The 20,748-nt window shown below is 29.1% G+C and overlaps 1 protein-coding gene across 1 annotated transcript in view; it reads left to right on the top strand.

Annotated features, from left to right (window-relative positions):
* Positions 1 to 4,297: 4,297 nt before the first annotated feature.
* The window catches only part of apolpp (retinoid- and fatty-acid binding glycoprotein apolipophorin), a 149,676-nt gene continuing 133,225 nt past the window's right edge, over positions 4,298 to 20,748 (top strand). Inside the window, exon 1 of the mRNA XM_075373975.1 lies at positions 4,298 to 4,459. Coding sequence (XP_075230090.1) covers positions 4,387 to 4,459 — 73 coding nt within the window. The 5' untranslated portion in view covers positions 4,298 to 4,386. The remainder of the gene's footprint in view (positions 4,460 to 20,748) is intronic.

Raw genomic sequence — 20,748 nt, forward strand, 5'->3', positions numbered from 1 at the left:
TAAAATGAATTGAGATCGGAGAAAACTTTACATTATCAGTAGTAATTCATACATGTTTATTATCAGTAATTCATTAAACAATACGTTCTGGTAACCTGATAATTCTTTTCCGTCAGAATATAATCTTGAATGATGTTTTGGGAAATACACATCTCTTACCATTTATTTCCCTTTATTCATACATATCCTTGAGTTTATATCTCATCATATCTGTATTTATATGCTATCAAAAAGAAAATAATCAAATTTAGCATCTTTATTTTTCATTCATAATGTTCTGGGTTTAAATTCAACTAAGACTTGGAATTTTTCATTTGCATATACCAAGCTACCATTTTATTGCACATTACATATATTACTTGAATAGTCTCCAAGAAAATGTTTGTGTAAATTATCATTGCAGAGAGGAATGTTGTACAGAAGTGCACAAAAGGCCACAAAGAAATTAGATCTAGCGCATACCATATACATTGCATACAGGAACTTAAACTCCCAAACAATGTTAAAAGAATAAGTGGTTAAACTGATAAACAGTGCACTGTTAACTGCCAGTGGTTTATCAACCAGGTGGAAAGTAATGGAATGGACATACTGGATAATGTGTTTTTTAGTGATTAGGGCATATTTTCACCTTAGCAGTTACATCAATAGTCAAAACAATAGATATTGGTCAACACAATATCCACATACCTTACATGGATCATCGATGCATGTAACTCTCAAGGTTTTTACGAAACCTTGAGAGTCCAGCAAACCAGAATAAAATGATGCAATTTGTAGCTCTTCTCCAGCCTGATGAATGCTATTGTTATTGGCAACAAGATGGGGCAATGTGTCATACACTCAAAAACAGCCATGGAAATTTTGGAAGAAATGTTTGGTAGTTCCCTTGTTCCCCTGACTTATTGTCACCAGACTTCTTTCTCTGGGGTTTTTTGAAAGGACGTTTATATATCGAGCAAACCCATGTACTCTACAAGACTTGGAGTGAGCCATTACTGCAGAAATGAATTCTATTAGCCCTGATGTCCTATGAAGGTTTTAAAAAATATGATGCATTCACACAGCTGCCTTCATATCATGTGGCTGCATATGGTTCCTTCAAAAAAGGTGGACATTTCCAACACTTGCTGTAAGACATTACCAGTTGTGCATAACTACATTCCACGAATCAAATCAATTGTGAGTATCTCTGTATTATAGTTCATAATGGAATTATAATGTATAGTATCATGATGTGCACTATAAAATTATTGCACTGTATATAATACAAGAATAATCTATAAGCTTATATGGGTTATTAATCATCTAAAACAAAATCTAAATATTTTATCAAGTTAACCGACATAAATTTTGGCTAAGTTACAATGTTTATTTACATGTCCTTTGCAACATTATAAACCTTCTTCACAGTTTAGTTTTAATATATATATATATCATCGCTGTAACCTTAAGCAACTTATTAATTGTTTTACTCATTGTGACTTGCTGCTACAATGGTATTTCGAATTGGTAGAACAAACCAATCTCAGTATGGCCAGAGCACTATACTATGACGAACATATATACATGTCATCTGTCACTCCTTAAGAGAGGTTTATTACATTATGCATAAATTGTAAAATCAGCATCATTCATTTGATTTAAATGCAATGATTCTTAAAACTATTTTCATCATAGTATAGTGCTCTGGCCATACTGAGATTGGTTTGTTCTACCAATTCGAAATGCTATTCTAGCAGCAAGTCACAATGAGTAAAACCATCAATAAGTTGCTTAAGGTTACAGCAATGACCCTCATCCTGAATGTCATTCATAACTCTTCATCAGACCTGTAAAAATACGCATTTAACCAGTACAGATTTTCTTTTTATGAAAAATTCGATTTTAACATAATTTAATTACTTTTTATGAAATTTCATCTCCATTTAGCTTAGTGAGTTTAAAACAGACTTTCATTGATGATATATGTTTAATAAATATTGGGTTCTTTCTTTGCAATTTGCTTGTATAATTTTGTATAAACATTATCATATGTATAATTATTATTATTATATTTGTATAAACATTATCTAATTAAAAGATTTTTTAAAAATTAAATAAACATTTTTTATGAACCATTTTTTTTTAATACTTACTTTCTGTTTAAAAATTGTTCTTATAATATATTTTCTTTTTTTAATTATTTTTACAAATTTAATCCTTAGACAATAACAATACTCTTTCACTTATACTCACTGTACTCTTTCTTTTGATTCAGACTAATTGAAAGTCAATGCAATAGAACAATATTAGCATCTTCCTAAACTGATTATTAAGAGACCGTGACAGAACTGTTATGTCTCCCAATAGAGTCATATTATCATTCTAATTGTGAAAACTAAGTAAAAGGTTATTTGATGTATTTGAATTCATCAAATGATTTTTTTCCACTTCATATTTCGATTTTATTTAAAAAATAGTATTATATCTTTTTAGTAATAAATTATTTTGATAGTAATTGACGATAGATTAAAACAAATATAAAGCAAATTAAGGCATCAAATTGTGAATTGAAGTTGTCTTTGAGAAAAAATGTTCCTTCAGCCTTCAGAAAAGATTCTTGTTATACAAGGTGTGTTCAAAAAGTAACGAGAATTTTTAAATTTCGCGGGTTGTACTAGTCTGATTCTCGAGATTTTTTCGTTGTATTGTCTAAAAAGTATCTGTACATTTTAGATGTTTAGTCTGTTGTCAGCTGTCAAAATAACACTTGTTTTGGTACGATCGGCGATTTTTTATTTGTATAAATAATGGATCAGAGAATCTGTATTAAATTTTGGTATAAGGATGGAATAAAGTGTAGCAATGTTTTAAAAATGTTAAATATTGCTTTTGATGAGTCTGCTTTGAGTAAAGTAAGGGTTTACGAGTGGTATAAGCGTTTCCAAAAAGGTCGTGACGTTGAAGATGACGAGCGCCCCGGACGCTCCAGCACGTCAACAACCGATGAAAACGTGGAAAAAGTGAAATAAATAAATATGAATGATCGCTGAATCACAATCAAAGAAGTTGCTGATGATGTTGGGATATCAATTGGCTCATGCCATGTAATTTTTTCGGATGTTTTGGGTATGAAACGAGTGAGAGCAAAATTTGTTCCAAAATTGTTGAATTTCGAACAAAAACAGCGGCGAATGGAAGTTGATCAGGAATCGCTAAATGAAGTCACCAACGACGCAGAACTACTGAAACGTATCATAACAGGTGATGAAATATGGGTTTACCGATATAATGTCGAAACTAAGGCTCAATCGTCCCAGTGCAGGCATTCTGTATCACCAAGACCGAAAAAAGCTCGACAAGCACGGTCGAATGTGAAGGTTATGCTCAACATTTTCTTCGATTTTAACGGCATAGTGCATTATGAGTTCTTGCCAGCAGGTCAAACGATCAATAAGGAGTATTATCTACAAGTTCAACGCTGTTTGCGTGAAGCAATCCGAAAAACGCCGGATTTGTGACGAAACAATTCATGCCTTTTGCATCACGATAATGCGCCTGCTCACACTTCACTGCTTGTTCGTCAAATTTTAGCCAAAAACAACACTGTAATGATACCCCAGCCACCACAATCATCAGATATGACCCCGAATGACTTTTTTCTATTACCTAAAATAAAGAGAACTTTAAAGGGCCGTCTTTTTACAAGAATAGATGAGATTAAAAGCGAATAGCTGAAAGAGCTAAACACTAATCCAAAGATCGAGTTCCAGAAGTGTTTCGGGATTAAAAGCGCTGGCATAAGTGTATAATATCTAATAGAACTATTCTGAAGGGGTTAACATTAATGTAAACGAATAAATAAAATTCTTTCCAAAAAACAAAAAATTCTCGTTACTTTTTGAACAAACCTCGTATTTAATATTCGTAAGTTTGTGTGAGTATGTATGTTTATATATGTACATGTATGCATGTGTGTGTGTGTGTGTGTGTGTGTGTGTATTTGTATATATATATTTTTATATTAATTTATTTAAAGAAATATATTACACTTTTATGTTAGAATATTAAAAATGAATAAAACAGAGAATTGCCATTTTAAAGCATTGTTTAAGGTTATCACAAAAGGTGAGTTTTTTATTTCTATCGTGATTTAACTTTATTATTGCTGACTGTGTATATGTGGAAATTACATAAATAATTTTAAGATAACAGTAATGTCTATTTATTTATTTCATGTTAGTTTAATATATACATCTCGGACTTTATATCTTACTCAATTTATTAATTTAATCATACCGGTGGGGGAAGACAGACCTTTGTTCCTCCACAAAAGCTCATCTCCCTGAACAGAATAGTCATATACTGTTGGTCCATCAGTGTGTTGTGTTCTATGCTTTCACCATGAAGTTCAAAAGAAAACTGCTAAACTTTTCGATACCGGTTCTGCTCCTTACTTTATCAGCTGTTAATGCTGGTATGTATTATGAATTTTAAGTTATTAGTATTTTATAATAATAGTTTAGAATAAGAAAACTTTAAGATTTTTAGTAAATTTTAGTAATTATCATTAGTTTTTTCATTAAAATGTTTAGATTTAATTATTATTTAACTTAAAACAGCTTGTAACCACAAGAAATACATAGCTTATTCTATATATTAAAAATTAACATCTATTTTAATAAAATTGTAAAGTACAAGAAATAAGGATGTTTACAAATAATGAGACTTTCTATTTATGTTCAGTAACACAATTCTTATCTGTTAAAACCTTCTATCAGCTATCAATAACTAATTAAGTTATTATAATTAATTTTTAATGAAGTTACTATTTATTATTCAATAATTAACTATTGGCATAATTATTTTTACTCATGTAATAATAATATTTTATACAACTTTGTGTGAGTTTATAAAAATAAATCAATTTAATAATTTTAAATTGTGGTATTTTTTAATAATAAAAACGTAGGTGCTAATTTAAGATCTAAATCTCCTTAACTACAAATTATCACAATATTTTAATTATTAACATTTTAATGTTAAATGTTATAAACTTGGTACATTCATTAGTAACTGCCAATTACACTCACACAAGGTGTAATAATTACATCCATATTGTTAACTTTAGATGTATGGAATAAATTTATTAAATGCAGGCTGTTGAGACTTATCCTCATCACTTCATATCGTGAATTTTCAAGATTTACTCCTGTGACATAGTAGAACACCTAATAGTTTCATTTATAAGCAAAACATTTACCATCTCATGCTCAGGACCCAAAATTATTACTGGAGGACTTAAAGGATTGGTTTCGTAGTTTATCAATAAAAATTTTACTTATTTGTGATTGTACGGTATTTTTTTTTAATGTTTGATTAACAGTCAAAAAAGGTGAGAATCATAATTAATTTTTTAATAAAAATATCAATTTTAAAGTTAATTATATAACAGTTTTTTATTTTTGTTTTTTATCTTTAATTTATCTGTTTTTTTTTTACACTTTCCTTAAAATAATTTCTAATTCAAAAGATTTAATATTATGTTTTTTTACTTCATCTGTTGATTATTATTCCATTCCTATTTAACCAAATCATTGAAGCAATGGGCCATCTCAGATTTTTTAAAATTTTTTAAAGATTTTTCTTTAAATTTTCATACCATTCATTGTTCATATTCTAATAGTTCTTATAACAGATTTTTCATCTACTTTTAGCAGCATATCAAGTATTAATTTATAGAAACTAACAGATAAACAAAATGTGTAAAATAAATTTTATGTATATATAATATTTTTATAAGTTATTGTTTAGTTCTTTTGTTACTTAGATTTTACTTTTATTTTTGATATATATATGTATAATATATATAAATAAATAAATAAATATATATATATATATATTCACTTTATTGTTACTAACTTCTACATTTAACAAAACTTTTTTAGGTAAAAGTTTGAGTTTTTAGTAACATGAAATGTAAATAGAACTACAATTTTTTTTTTAACTAGCATAAAAATATGCTTCTTCAAGAATTTTTTTTAGAAAATGTGGCTTTGTAATATTGAAAATGTATAAAAATATTTAAAATTCATGAACAGAGGTCTAAAGAATTATTCTGAGTAAATTAAAGGGTACTTTTTCAGTTTATGCCACCCAAAATTCTTGCTCAAATCAACTCAAAAATAATTGTTTAAAAAAAACGTTTTAGGGAAGAAAAAGGTAAAATTTTTTTAGTCAAAAAAATTTTGACAAAAAATGCAGTAAGCATTATTGCTTATAATTATAGATAACAATTAACAAAACTTAACCTATGCTCGCTTCGATCGCTAACCTCGACTAATTAAAAGTAATGTTTTAATTATTTAAATAATAAATAATCGTAATAATTATTACATCTTTTTTAAACTCCGGGACCACCGTTAGGTATTGCATCAGAGGATGAAGTGAACGACAATTTTTGTAGCGTGTGAAAAATTCCATGCCTGACTGGGATTCGAACCTGGGACTTCCAGATGAAAGGCCGAGACGCTACCACTCGCAAAAATTTATTTATACACATAATATTACTGTGTTAATTAGTCAAGGCTGGCAAGCGAACCGAGCGTGGGTTAAGTTTGGTTAAATTATAATTATAAAATAAATAAATTTAAATGGTTACATTGAACGAGTTCCTAACATGTTCACAACTTGATTTGGCGAGGAAAAATGATTTTTTTTTCAATTTTTTTGATTTTAAAATTATTTCTATGTCCAAAATCAAGGAATGATTGTTCAGGTAGGTTTAGGGGGGGCAGAGCCCCCCGATTGTTACAATATATGGTTCATGAATGTAAAATTATAATTTTACATTCCTGTACTCTCAAAATTCAAAGTGAATTACTAAGAAATTTACAACTTCATTTGGTGATGAAAACTCATGTGTTTCATGTAGGCGTATTGCTAGAATCTTAGGTACGTAGAATAATAACAATGAATTCTATATGATGCAAGTAAATAGATTCAGTAGTTAATCGATAATGGCACCGTACACGTTATTTTCAATCGCTCGAGTAATTAGTAACAAAGGAAGTCCCTTAAAATTCTTACAAGATAAAAATAAATTACATAGGATTCGAAAGTGTAAAACAAACATTTAATTGGCATTGTCATTGAATTCAAATGGACGTGATATGCAAAAAACGAACTTACCGATCAGAAATTGGTTTACGCAATAATACATGGTTACAAGATACGCAATTATCATTTGATACTATTATTATGTTTATTTACTGCTGGTCAAAGGAATATACAACTACAAAACTTTGTAAACATGAACTTTGAATGGCATCAGAGGCAATCATAGATTGGAATAACTATTTACGTGACGTATGTGCTGATATATTGAAGAATCCCCAAAAAATTGGTGGACCAGGAACGACAGTAGAAATAGATGAATCTAGATTTTCGAAACGAAAATATAATAGAGGTCATGTGTTGCCAAATTATGGTTTTTTGAAGGAATCTGTCGTGAAACACGTGAGTGTTTTATATAGGCTATGCGGTGCCAGATAGGAAAAAAGAAACGTTGCTTAGCATCATAACATATTCCATTGAGAAAAGTTCAACAGTTGCTTTCCACTTATGTCTGATAAGCGGAAAGCCTATGATAGTATTCCTTTATTAGAAGGTCACGATTTCCAACATTATACAGTGAACCACAGTGAAAATTTTGTAGATCCAGAGAGTGGTGCTCGCACACAAAACAAAGTGAAAATTTATAAGCATGTGCTAAGCGACGCAACAAGAAAGAAAATGGTACCGCTAGAACTATGGGTCTATTTATGTGAATTTTGTGGCTTAAACGGCACAGAGAAGATCTGTTTGAAATAATATTAGAAAATATTTCAAATTTTTTTAGTACTTAAATCAATTTTTTGTTACTTTATTTGCTTTTTTTGTTTACTATGTTCATGTATTCATAATGCACGTATATGTTAACGACTGCTATTACATTTCCAAATCAACGATTTATATTGTTGTATATTAATCAAGAAATAACATTTATTTTTTTGTTATTTGATGTTATATTTCTTTGATTCAAGATGAATAATAGTTATATTCCCTTGATTTAGAACAGAAAAAATTAGAAAATAATTTTTTTTTACCGTTTTTCTTGCTTAGAAATAGTTTTTTCAAAATAATAATTATTTTTGAGTTGATTTGGGCAATAATTTTTGGGTGACGTAAAAAGAAAAAGTACTAGTTAAAGTATTGGAATGTGTTTTTTTTACTGTACACACACTACTACACGCTTTGGTTTTTTGTTGACTTTTCATTATTATTAATTTTAGATTATCATATTCTATAAAGAATATTATTCTGTATTCATGAGTGCAGATCTAAAATCGTTTTTTCTTGACCTTTTAACGAATCCTTTTGATCCTAATTTAAAGTTATACTTCAATTGAGGAAATGTATTGATTCAGTTTTCTGTAAAATTCACTTGCACCACCCTGCTATAAATCTTAGCAAAAACAGGTTGTATGTTACAACGATATTTTGTTTACATTCAAACCTTAACAAGATTAATTAATTTTGCTTACAAAAATTAATATGTCCACTTAAAAAACAGGGTTTAAATAATACCGTATTTATTCGAGTGCATCCGCACTTTTTTTCTTGGAATTTGAGAGAAAAAATAAGGGTGCGGGGTTTACTTGAAACAGACTTTAGCCAGGATAATTTATGTAAAGTAAACGTTTTCTTAGACGTACCTAAATTCAATCACATAAATATAGTTAGTTACATTAGGCTTTCTTTTATCAATACCGGATGGGCTTATACAGAATACATCCTTAATTATTAACATCCTGTTCATATTATCGATAGGAACGAAGTTACGGTATTTTTATAAAACTGATTCATTCTGTATAGACTGTATCCGGTTCTAATGACATTACAGTTACAGTATCAGTTACCCATCGTCGTCTTGTCTATTCGCCATAGTCATTGTACTGTTTGTCTATGTGGACGGTTATGTGCATTTTATCTGTTTAGTTTAATACGGTGATTTATTTTAATTACGGCATTAAAATGAGTACAAAAGGACAGCGTCTACGATTTTTTACAGTAAATGAAAAACTGCGCGTTATAGAAAAGGCTGAAAAATTGGAAATCGGGCGGCAGGTAGAAAATTTGACGTAGATGAAAGCTGCATTCGAGATTGGAGTAAGAAGAAACAACTTCTGGTGAAAGGCACTATTAATAAAAGGGATTTTCGTGACTTAAAACCAAAATACACAGACATAGAAAAAAACTTTTATGATTTTGTTATGGAAAAAAGGAAATAAGGTTATGCTGTCACGACAGAAATGTGTCAATCATATGCTCGTGAAATCGCTAAATCATTGAATAAAGTTTATTTTAAAGCAAACCTTGGATGGATAACACGATTTTTTGCACGAAATGATTTGTCAATGAGGCCATTTCTCAACGACTTCCAGACGCTTATGAACAAAAAATATTACATTTTCACAAATACATAATAAATCTTTGAAAAGATAAAGGCTATTTACCTTCTCAAATAGGAAACGCTGATCAAACCTCCGTAAATTTTGAAATTCCATTTGACAAAACCGTAAACAAAAAAGGTGAAAAAAGTGTTACGATTCGCATTGGTGGTAATGAAAAACTAAGGTGTAGTGTTATGCTTTGCATTACTTCTGATGAATCAAAATTACCTCCGTACGTTGTTTTTAAAAGAAAAACTCTTCCTACCGTACAGGTAAATGCGGTTATTATCAGAGCACAGGAATCAGGTTGGATGGACGAAACCTTAATTTTAGATTGGATGAGGTGTGTATGGCAAAAGCGATCAGGAGATTTACTTAATAAAAAAAATACCGGTATGCTTGTAATGGATAGTTATCGGGGGCATACGAGTGATAAAGTGAAAGACATTTTAAAAAAGGGTATGACACCAATTAATAATTCCAGGCGGGTTGACATCTCTATTGCAACCACTAGATGTCTGCATTAATAAACCGTTCAAATCTGCATTAAAACAATTGTACAGTAAATGGATGGCTGATGAAAATTTCTTTCTCACGCCTGCAGGAAGAATCAAACGCCCAGATTTTAACCAGATTTGTGTTTGGATAAAAGATGATTAGGAAGGTATTTCCACGGAATTAGTAAGGAAAAGTTTAAAAAAATGCGGAATATCTAATGAACTTGATGGTAGTGAAGACGATCGATCACCTTTGGCAGAGCGACGTGGAGACTACTGGTAACTCTTCTGCAGACATTGACAGTAATTAATTAAAAATAAAATCCCATATTAAAAAGTGTATTGAAATGATCCTTTTCAACATGATACTTTCTTTTCGTTTTACTGGTCTACTGATTCTGAACTAAACTAGTATTTACGGCAATTAATTATTAATTTAATATTAATATTGTAATTTAAATGAACGAATTAAATGCTTTACTTTCTGAATATTTTGTATTTACGTATTTTTTTATCATATCTGTTGTACTTTAAAATACCGGTATATACTCGATTTTTTTAATTTATTTTCGGTCCGGAAAATCGTTGTGCGGGGCTTATTCCGTGGCGGGGGGTACTCAAATAATTTTTTTTTTGTCTTCAGTCATTTGACTGGTTTGATGCAGCTCTCCAAGATTCCCTATCTAGTGCTAGTCGTTTCATTTCAGTATACCCTCTACACCCTACATCCCTAACAATTTGTTTTACATACTCCAAACGTGGCCTGCCTACACAATTTTTCCCTTCTACCTGTCCTTCCAAAATTAAAGCGACTATTCCAGGATGCCTTAGTATGTGGCCTATAAGTCTGTCTCTTCTTTTAACTATATTTTTCCAAATGCTTCTTTCTTCATCTATTTGCCGCAATACCTCCTCATTTGTCACTTTATCCACCCATCTGATTTTTAACATTCTCCTATAGCACCACATTTCAAAAGCTTCTAACCTTTTCTTCTCAGATACTCCGATCGTCCAAGTTTCACTTCCATATAAAGCGACACTCCAAACATACACTTTCAAAAATCTTTTCCTGACATTTAAATTAATTTTTGATGTAAACAACTTATATTTCTTACTGAAGGCTCGTTTAGCTTGTGCTATTCGGCATTTTATATCGCTCCTGCTTCGTCCATCTTTAGTAATTCTACTTCCCAAATAACAAAATTCTTCTACCTCCATAATCTTTTCTCCTCCTATTTTCACATTCAGCGGTCCATCTTTGTTATTTCTACTACATTTCATTACTTTTGTTTTGTTCTTGTTTATTTTCATGCGACAGTTCTCGCGTAGGACTTCATCTATGCCGTTCATTGTTTCTTCTAAATCCTTTTTATTCTCGGCTAGAATTACTATATCATCAGCAAATCGTAGCATCTTTATCTTTTCACCTTGTACTGTTACTCCGAATCTAAATTGTTCTTTAACATCATTAACTGCTAGTTCCATGTAAAGATTAAAAAGTAACGGAGATAGAGAACATCCTTGTCGGACTCCCTTTCTTATTATGGCTTCTTTCTTATGTTCTTCAATTGCTACTGTTGCTGTTTGGTTCCTGTACATGTTAGCAATTGTTCTTCTATCTCTGTATTTGAACCCTAATTTTTTTAAAATGCTGAACATTTTATTCCAGTCTACGTTATCGAATGCCTTTTCTAGGTCTATAAACGCCAAGTATGTTGGTTTGTTTTTCTTTAATCTTCCTTCTACTATTAATCTGAGGCCTAAAATTGCTTCCCTTGTTCCTATACTTTTCCTGAAACCAAATTGGTCTTCTCCTAACACTTCCTCCACTCTCCTCTCAATTCTTCTGTATAGAATTCTAGTTAAGATTTTTGATGCATGACTAGTTAAACTAATAACTCAAATAAATACGGTAGTTAAATAATTGGAGAATAAATTATTTACTTTTTCTAATCTGTGTAACTGATATGACATATAATGAAACGTGAAACAGTTACTTATCTAGTAATAATTAATAAATGATTTGAATTAATTAACCTGTTACTTTAACAAAAAAATACATCATTGTTTTTACATTTCAATTTTTTATTTACAGTGAATTTGCGTTTGTGGTATTGAGATTTGCTCAGAGATTTATATGCAGCCCTGAATGTTACATTCATTTAGATTTTCTCTAAAGTATAAAGTCAGATCACTAGACTATCCATACCATTTTGATATGATCAAAATGCTAGCTGATCATTCAGTTGGTATCGAATTCATTTCTCAATAATGATCTAATATTTCTTCAACACTGATTTTTTAACAATAATAAATAAAACAAATTGTGCTTTTGGCTTATGATAATGGCTTTACTGTAAAGAAAATACTTTACTGAAAAGATGAAATATTTTTTTAGTATTAATATCATGAAAAATCACTCATCGTTAATTAAATAATGTTTATGTTGGAACACAAATGTTCTGTATTTATTATATGCACAAATAAAACTTTTTGAATTACATTACTTGGGAATACTCATTATCATATGAAATAGTTATAATATCTACAGGCTTCATTAAAAACACAAGATTGGTAATACAATAACGAATGGAAACACTTAGTGATTTTTTTTTTCTTTTTGAATGGAGGAGCTATCTATCGCTGGACATCTTTGAGTGATTTTGTTTAAATTATATAGATTAGCTTTACCAGCTGAGTGATTAACCATGTTGGCTTCTCAGCCAGGAAAATTATTAGTCCAAAAAAGGAAAATACTCTTCTAAAATAAATTCTATTACAGTAAACCATTTCAAAATAATCAGAAAAACACGAATTATGAAGTATATATATATATATAATAACAAGACATAATTTACTTAAAAATATTATCTTTATTAAATTCTTGGGTTAAACAATCAACTATACAAACTTATAAATTAAATACACTTGTGTTATATATAATTCTCTAAGCTTCATCTGATGACAATACATATTCATACACACATAGTACAAAATTCTCTTACATGGTAACAAATTAACTGGTCTAGCTATCCTAGATAACTATCTAGGATGATAATTATCTAGGATAGGTAGACCAATTAATTTCTTAGTATCTAAGAGAATTTTGTATGATGTGTGTATGAATGTATATTATCACCTGAGGAAGCTTAGAGAATTGTTAGTTAAACATAGTGTATTTATCTAAAAGTTTGTGTAGTTGATTGGTTAACCCAACAGATTAATAAAAATAATATTTTTAAGTAAAATATGTATTTTTATTATATTTAATTCTATCCAATCAAGATGAAAATTAACTTAAGTAAATTTAAGTTAATATTCATAAATATATATATATATATACATATAAATAAAAATGTAAATGTTTGTTCAAAGTCTTAAATCTTCAAAAGTTCTTACTGGTTGCTTTGAAATTTTGACACAACGTGTTACAATCAAATACGCATGTGTTTTTATATACCTACTATTTATATACCTAAGATGTCACACCTGTGACAGGTAAAAACATGCTTTTTTTTTAAACAGTGCTATCTGTTGGAAATAAAAGCAATACACGTTATACTAAATATTTTACAATTCCATTTCAGTATTTCCGATATGTGTGTCTGCTATAGACTAAAAAATTACTGGATCAATTTATGCATGGTTGAAAAGAAGAAGGGGAATAATTGGAAGAGGGAAATAGGGAAAAATTGAAAAAGGTAAAAGGGAAGAAGGGGAAAACAGAAAAGAAGAAAGGAAATAGGTGAAAGGGAAAATGATAAAAATGAAAATGGGGAAGAGGAAAAGGGTGAAAGGGTAAAAGGGAAAGGTTAAATTTTGTGAAGTTCCGTAATGTTCATTTTGTTAATGTTTTATCAAACTTTCAATTGTGTTCATTTAATTTATATATATATATATATCAAATCTAGCAATAGCAAAGTATTGCCGTGTCTGCTATTTTTCCTCTACTTTGAGAATACAGTTTACTTTTACTTCCAAGGGACAAGAGTTGAATTCTTATCAAATAGTGATTTGATGTTCGTTATCACTCGAAAAATTTTAAGTTTTTCAATAGAAAATTCCTCATCAGCAATTCAAAAAATCATTCTACTGATTGGATGTATTGTAACTGACTAAATATGGATAAAATGATTAGACTGTTCTTGGGTAGAAGATATAGATAATTATGTAGATATTACTCCCTTTAGTGATCATAATTGTAATTCTGTTACATAACATTTTTGAGAGTTTTATTAGCTGCAATTCTCATGGGATGAATTAATTTTCCCTTTGACTAAATCAAATCACATTTATGCTTTAAAGCATCGTATTAAAATGTTATCTTGCTATCATAATTAATTATTTATTATGCTTATGTATATTCTGTTTATAATATAATATTATACCTTAGGAACTCTTAAAAAACACAGGGTATAAAAAATACCTGTGGATCATTGTTTTTCACTTATAAATATGAATTGGGTAGACTATTACTTAATAAATTAAAAACTTCTAATTTTTCTATGTATTTATATTTGAATGAAAAACTAGTCTGCCTAAAAAATAATTACAACCACCAGTCAACCAGTAGATTTATTTTTATGTTTGATAGCATCATATTTTAATCAGTAAGAAAGGGACCTTAATAGAAGATTTTCAAAAAATTACAAATTAGTAGATGAAAGATCATTGCACCATTTTACAATTATCACTTTAAGATTCAATAAAAGGTATTCTTTCTTTATAAAATCATTATATTTCTGTTAATGAGTATTAATACTAATTAAAATATAAATAAATCTGAATTTTCTGCATCATATAAAAGATGGTTCACATATAAATAATGTGTACTGAAATAATTTCATTTAATACCTTCAAAATTTTTAATTTATTTCATACTAATTTCATTTATTTATTATTTTTAAATATTTACGAGGTTTGGCTATGAAATAACAAGACTAATGCTGTAAAATATTTTATTTTAAATTTATACGTATTTAGTTATTATTCCCTTCAATATACACCCATCCTCTATCCCTACTAAGCTCCATGCGAATTTTCCATTGTTCGAAACAGTGCTGGAAGTCTTCTTCTGTAAGTTCTTTCATGACGCCTGCCGCTTTTTCATTCACAGCTTCAACGGTCTGAAATCTTTATCCTTTTAATGCAGATTTGACCTTGAGGAACAGTTAAAGTCACATGGTGCCAGGTCAGGCGAATGGTTTAACACAGATGTTATACTTGGCTAGAAACGTCTTGACAGACAATGCAGTGTGAGCCGGTGCGTTGTCCTGATGAAGAGCCCATGACTTGTTCTTCTACAATTCAAGTGGTTTTTTTCTTATTTTTTCACGGGGTTTAGCAAGGACCTTGAATAAAGACAAGAGTAGTTAACCGTCGGTCAGATTGGATCAGATTACCAGTTTTTTCAATATTTTTTTCCGTTTTTGACGTAGAATGGTGACCCGGGACCTCTTCAATGTCTTCTCGGCCATCTTGGAAACGTTTAAATTACTCAAAAATCCGAGCACTTGATAAACATTCATTGCCATATACTTTTTTTAATAAAAGATAAGTTTCAGTAGCGGTTTTTCCAAGTTTCATATGAAATTTTACGACAATTCTTTGCTCTAATAAAACACTTATCATTTATTCGACAAAACAAAAAATCCGATGTTAACCAAACGAAGGCCACGGCCAGACTAATATGTCTACAGAAATTGGAATGCAATCGAAAGAGACGGCTTCACCCTATACAGCTTTCGGCCGTACGAATTTGACGCACGCGCAGTTCTTCTTTAGCAGCATTGTCTCGTTATTTAGTAGCCACCCCTCGTATGTATCATTATTTCATATATTTATTATTTTTATATATAGAATTGAAATTTAACCACTTTTTTTATTATTACTTATAATTTTTTATATTATGACATTGCTCTGATTATTATTTTCCTATGGTTTTCTTAAATCCTTCCAGGCAATGCTTGTTTTTTATCCTTGAAGTAATAATCTTACCTATTCCTAAAATACTTATGTATATCCCTAACATGTAATATTCATGTATAATGAATATGATGTATCCATCTAAATCACTTTTTCACCCAACGCTCACATTGAGAATCAAAATTTTCTAGCACCCCCGAAAATTTTTAAACATACCATCTGTTAAAAATAATAATTGTAATTGCTGTTTTTAAGATGCGCTCTTAAAAATAGCAATTGAAATTATTGTTTTTAAACATGGCATATCCTATTTCTGAGTTGAAACTTACATTTTAAATAAGAGCAATTAAAACGCATATTTAATCATATTTTGAAGTATTTTTATTAATATTGCTTTCAAAAAAATTACAATTGCATCTATATAGTTATGTAACAACTATAGTGATATCATATTCAATACAACAATACAATAATTAAAACAAAGCTTTCAATTGAAAAATTATACCTACTTTAATGTGAAGGATCTGATATGCTTTAACAAATTTGTTAATATCAGGCTCGATTTTACTTAAAAACAGTTGTAAGTCACCGCCTTATGTAACATGCAGTCGATTTCTCCTTTTGGTTAGCAACGTTGCTACTGCACTAAATCCACGTTCAGACAAATACGACAATGGGAATGCTATCAGAGATCGTTGAACAATTGACCACAATCCAGGGTACAGTTGCAGGATTGGCTTTTGCAGTCAAAATTCTTGGAAGCCATACATAATTTTTGCCATTTTTTTTTTAATCAGCCATCGCTTTCCTAGACTGCCTGAATGTCCCCAATTTTCTGTGGGCCTCCTACCGCCCCCCCCCCCTGGAGGCCTCCAACACTCACAAGGGGGTTTTATCACCCACTTTGAGAACGAATGATCTAAATAAAGTACTTAATTATTTGGCAAATTATGAATAAATATTTAAATATGTTGGTTTGAAAAATCTATCTTATTATTATTATAAGCTAAAATTCTATCCAACTATTTATTGCCTGCTATTACTGATGAACCATTATTTAGCCTGAAATAATTGAGACTTTAATGACTCCATTTTCTTCTGTTTTTTCATAACTCCTTAATCATCTCTTCAGTAATTTCTACCTTCTTTCCTATATCTTGTATTTTTTATATACCTCTCTTCCTTGGTCTCCTCTTGATTTTTCTTCTTCTCCTCTTGATTGATTTTTCTTCCTTCTATCCCAATGTAAAACATTGACTGTGGTAAACTGTTCTCTGCAAATGTTTATATTTAGTCAAATCACTGTAATCTGGAAGTAATTATGCCTTTATCTTATACTTTTTACTCCTATTTTCATAAATTAAATAATTATTCATATCATTTGAATTATATATATATTCTTAAGTTATTTGTGTAAATACTTGTGCAGGAATATTATACTTAAACATAAATCTACATAAAATACTATTTTTTGTGATTATTATTATTTTTAAAACTGTAATATTTGGATGTGCTCTTTCATAAAGCAAATCAAAATATAATCCTTTCTTCCTAAGTTAAATTCATTCATCTCTTGGAGTAATTGAATTATTATTTATTTACTGTGGGCAAGACAGACAATGAACCTATTATAGTAAAGACATTAATGCAATTTAAGCACATCATTCAATTAAGGAGAAACATTCTCTTGTCATAATACTGTATTCCTTCCATCTTATTTGATTACACTTCATAAAAAATGCCAACAAAGTACACTGTATGATTGATATGGGTCAAGTAGTTTATAAAATTGTTTGAATTATCTGAAAGAAGTTCTGTTCACAATTAACATTTAGTAATACGTAATAATTTAACATTGAAGGCATTCAAACGAAGCTAAAAATCATTTGGTATTGTTTATCATATAAAACAGAAAAATGTAAAAAGTAAAGTTTACCTTATTTTAAACTTTAAAAGTTTTAAAAAATGTTTCCAAACACATTTTTCCATTCGGAAAAATTAATATAATTTTTCCGAATTATATTAATTCGGAAAATTTACCAAAATAGTAAATGGATAGAGTTACCAGTTAGAACATTTTTGGAAATGAATAATTCCCCACAGGAAAAAATATGGTTTTTTAGGGATTGAGTCTGTGACTCAATAATGGTTATTTAAAAAAGTTGGACAGGAAAGATATAGAATTGAAATTTTTCAAGACGATGTCCACTCCAGTAGTTCTTACTTATAAGAGTGAAACTCTGTTATCAAGCAAAGTACAGTTCAGAATTTAATTGGTACAGATGAGCTTTAAAGTGAAGGGGCTATAAAAGGATAGGGTTCATAATAAAGAGTTAAGGAAAGAAGCCAGTGTAAAACTGATGCTTCATTTATCTTATTTTTTTTACAAATTTTTATGATTTGATCTTTATATCTACTAAATATATGTAACTAAACTGGCTTTCAAACATTGCACTGAGATAAAACCCTGTGATCTAGAAAGACCACATAAAAGACTGAATTCAAGAATAGATTATATCAGCTTAATCTTTATTCAGATAAGGAAGTTTGGGTGTAAAGTCTTTACAATAGACTGCTTTTAATGAAGATTAGGAATAAAATGGAGATAACATGTTTGAGTGTTTCCCCAATCATCTATTACTGCTGCTATTGCTCTCTTAATCTACTGGTATTCATAGCTTTGAGGGAAATATTGATATAACAGAAAGAAAGGAACAATAAATTTCCATTAATAAATTTGATTCTTCATTTTCTAAATCACACAATTGAAAGGTAAAGATGAAAAGGAGAAATATTTAACAGACTAATGAGTGAGTTACTAACTGAAATAGAATTATTTGAAAATATCCACATTATATGAAAATTGAATTATAACAAAGATATTCAAGCAGTGTACTATTAATTATTAATAAATTACTTCTATAAAGTTAAAATACTTTGTGTATGCTTGTTTATTAATATGTATTAATTAAATAAGTTACTGTGGATGACATTATTAGTTCATAGCTTAAAGTTACTTTCCATTCATAACTGCTTTGTTGCTTAGTAAATTAATGGTACTTTTCAAATCTATGAGTTTTACAGAATCAGTATAAATTAACTAACTTTTAGTCTTGCTTTATGATTAATCTAGATTCTGAAACTGAAGTTAAAATATTTTGAATTGAATGATTTGTAAAATTTTAATATATGTAAGGGTTAGAAAAATATATTTTATATCTCAAATGTAAATTATAACTTCTTGTCTTGAGGTTATGTTGGTTGCAAATGGATAGGCCCACATTTAATAAAATACATAATAATTATACAATTATAAATTAAATAAATACTCTGTGACCTCCATGGTAGAGTGGTTGTGTTCCAGGTTGGCATTGACTGGGACTTGAACCCAGTTCATGCCAATGGAACCAAGATAGTTTTTTTTTATTTATCTCTAAAATGTCTATTCCATATCCCCACATGTAAGCCTAAATCTTATGGGGTGAATTAATCAGAACTAATTGTTTACAGAAGCACATGCGCGCGCACACTCAACAAAGTATATATATATATTTTTTTTAGAAATCATTATCTCAATAATTTAATTTAGTTATTTATAAATTCTGCTTTTTCTTTTTTTTTCTTTTTAAATGTACAAGATAACATTAATGAGAAAATTTTGAGTGAGATTAAACATTACTTGCATCATATAAATTAATTATTTTGTTTAATATTTTATTGATTGTTAATTTTTTATACAAAAGATTATCTATCTTATTCTCAGAATATTTTTTTTTTATTTCTGTGTAATTCAATTAATTATCTCATTTAAATAATTATTTACTTTATCTTACAAAATAAATACATTCATTCTTTTATTATATCAAAAAACATAATTATTAAAGAAATATAAATTATTTCTGATAAAAGAAAGATATTTTAACATACTCAAGTTCAAGGAAAAAATGTGGCAAAGATTGCCAATGTCATTGTCAAGTTTATAATAAGTAAAGCGTTTTTATATCTTTATTATTTTTTTTTAAGCTGATTAGCTGTTTATACACTCAGAAACATAATTTATCTTCTATTTTATTGACTACAACTTTTATAGAAAGGTAACAACAATATATAATATATGTATATATATTCTAATAAATAACCACCTAGTACAGAATATTGAGATAAGACATATCTTACCTTAATTTTTCATGATAGTATTTTTGTGGGATCCCACATTCTCAGTCATGATCGAAATAATTCTCTTATTGCATAATAAAAATTTAAAAATAAAAATATTAAAATAATGAAACTTGTGTATTAATTTACATGAGTTCTGCTATTTGTTGCAGTTTTTAATAGACTATTTTTATTTAAAAATTTTTATTATTCAGTAATAGAATTATTTCAATCATGACTGAGGATGCGGGATCCCATGAAAGTACTTTCATGAAAAATTAAGGTAAGATATGCCTTATCTCAATATTCTGTACTAAGTGGTTTATTTAAACATAATTTAACAGATGAATCTTAAAAATATTAATTTCAATAAAATAATGTATATATATATATATATATATATATATAACATACAAACATACATACATAACAAACATTTGTTAGGTGACAACAATTGTTGTAGGTGGTAGGTGATCTGAGATGAGACAAATGTCACTCAAAAATTGTATAGCCATTCTCAAGATAAAAGACATTCCATACTAAGCTTGCTAGGGAAAATTAGGCGTTAAGTTCCTTGTCTTCATGATGCCTTCTTCAGTGAGTAAAATATAATGTTACACATCAGCTTGCCAAACCTACTAAAATCAGTAAATCTGGTTCAGGCGATGTTCACTGTTTTGAATGACGTAATTGCT

This window comes from Lycorma delicatula, chromosome 8, assembly GCF_047948215.1.
Source record: "Lycorma delicatula isolate Av1 chromosome 8, ASM4794821v1, whole genome shotgun sequence".
Classification (NCBI taxonomy): domain Eukaryota; kingdom Metazoa; phylum Arthropoda; class Insecta; order Hemiptera; family Fulgoridae; genus Lycorma; species Lycorma delicatula.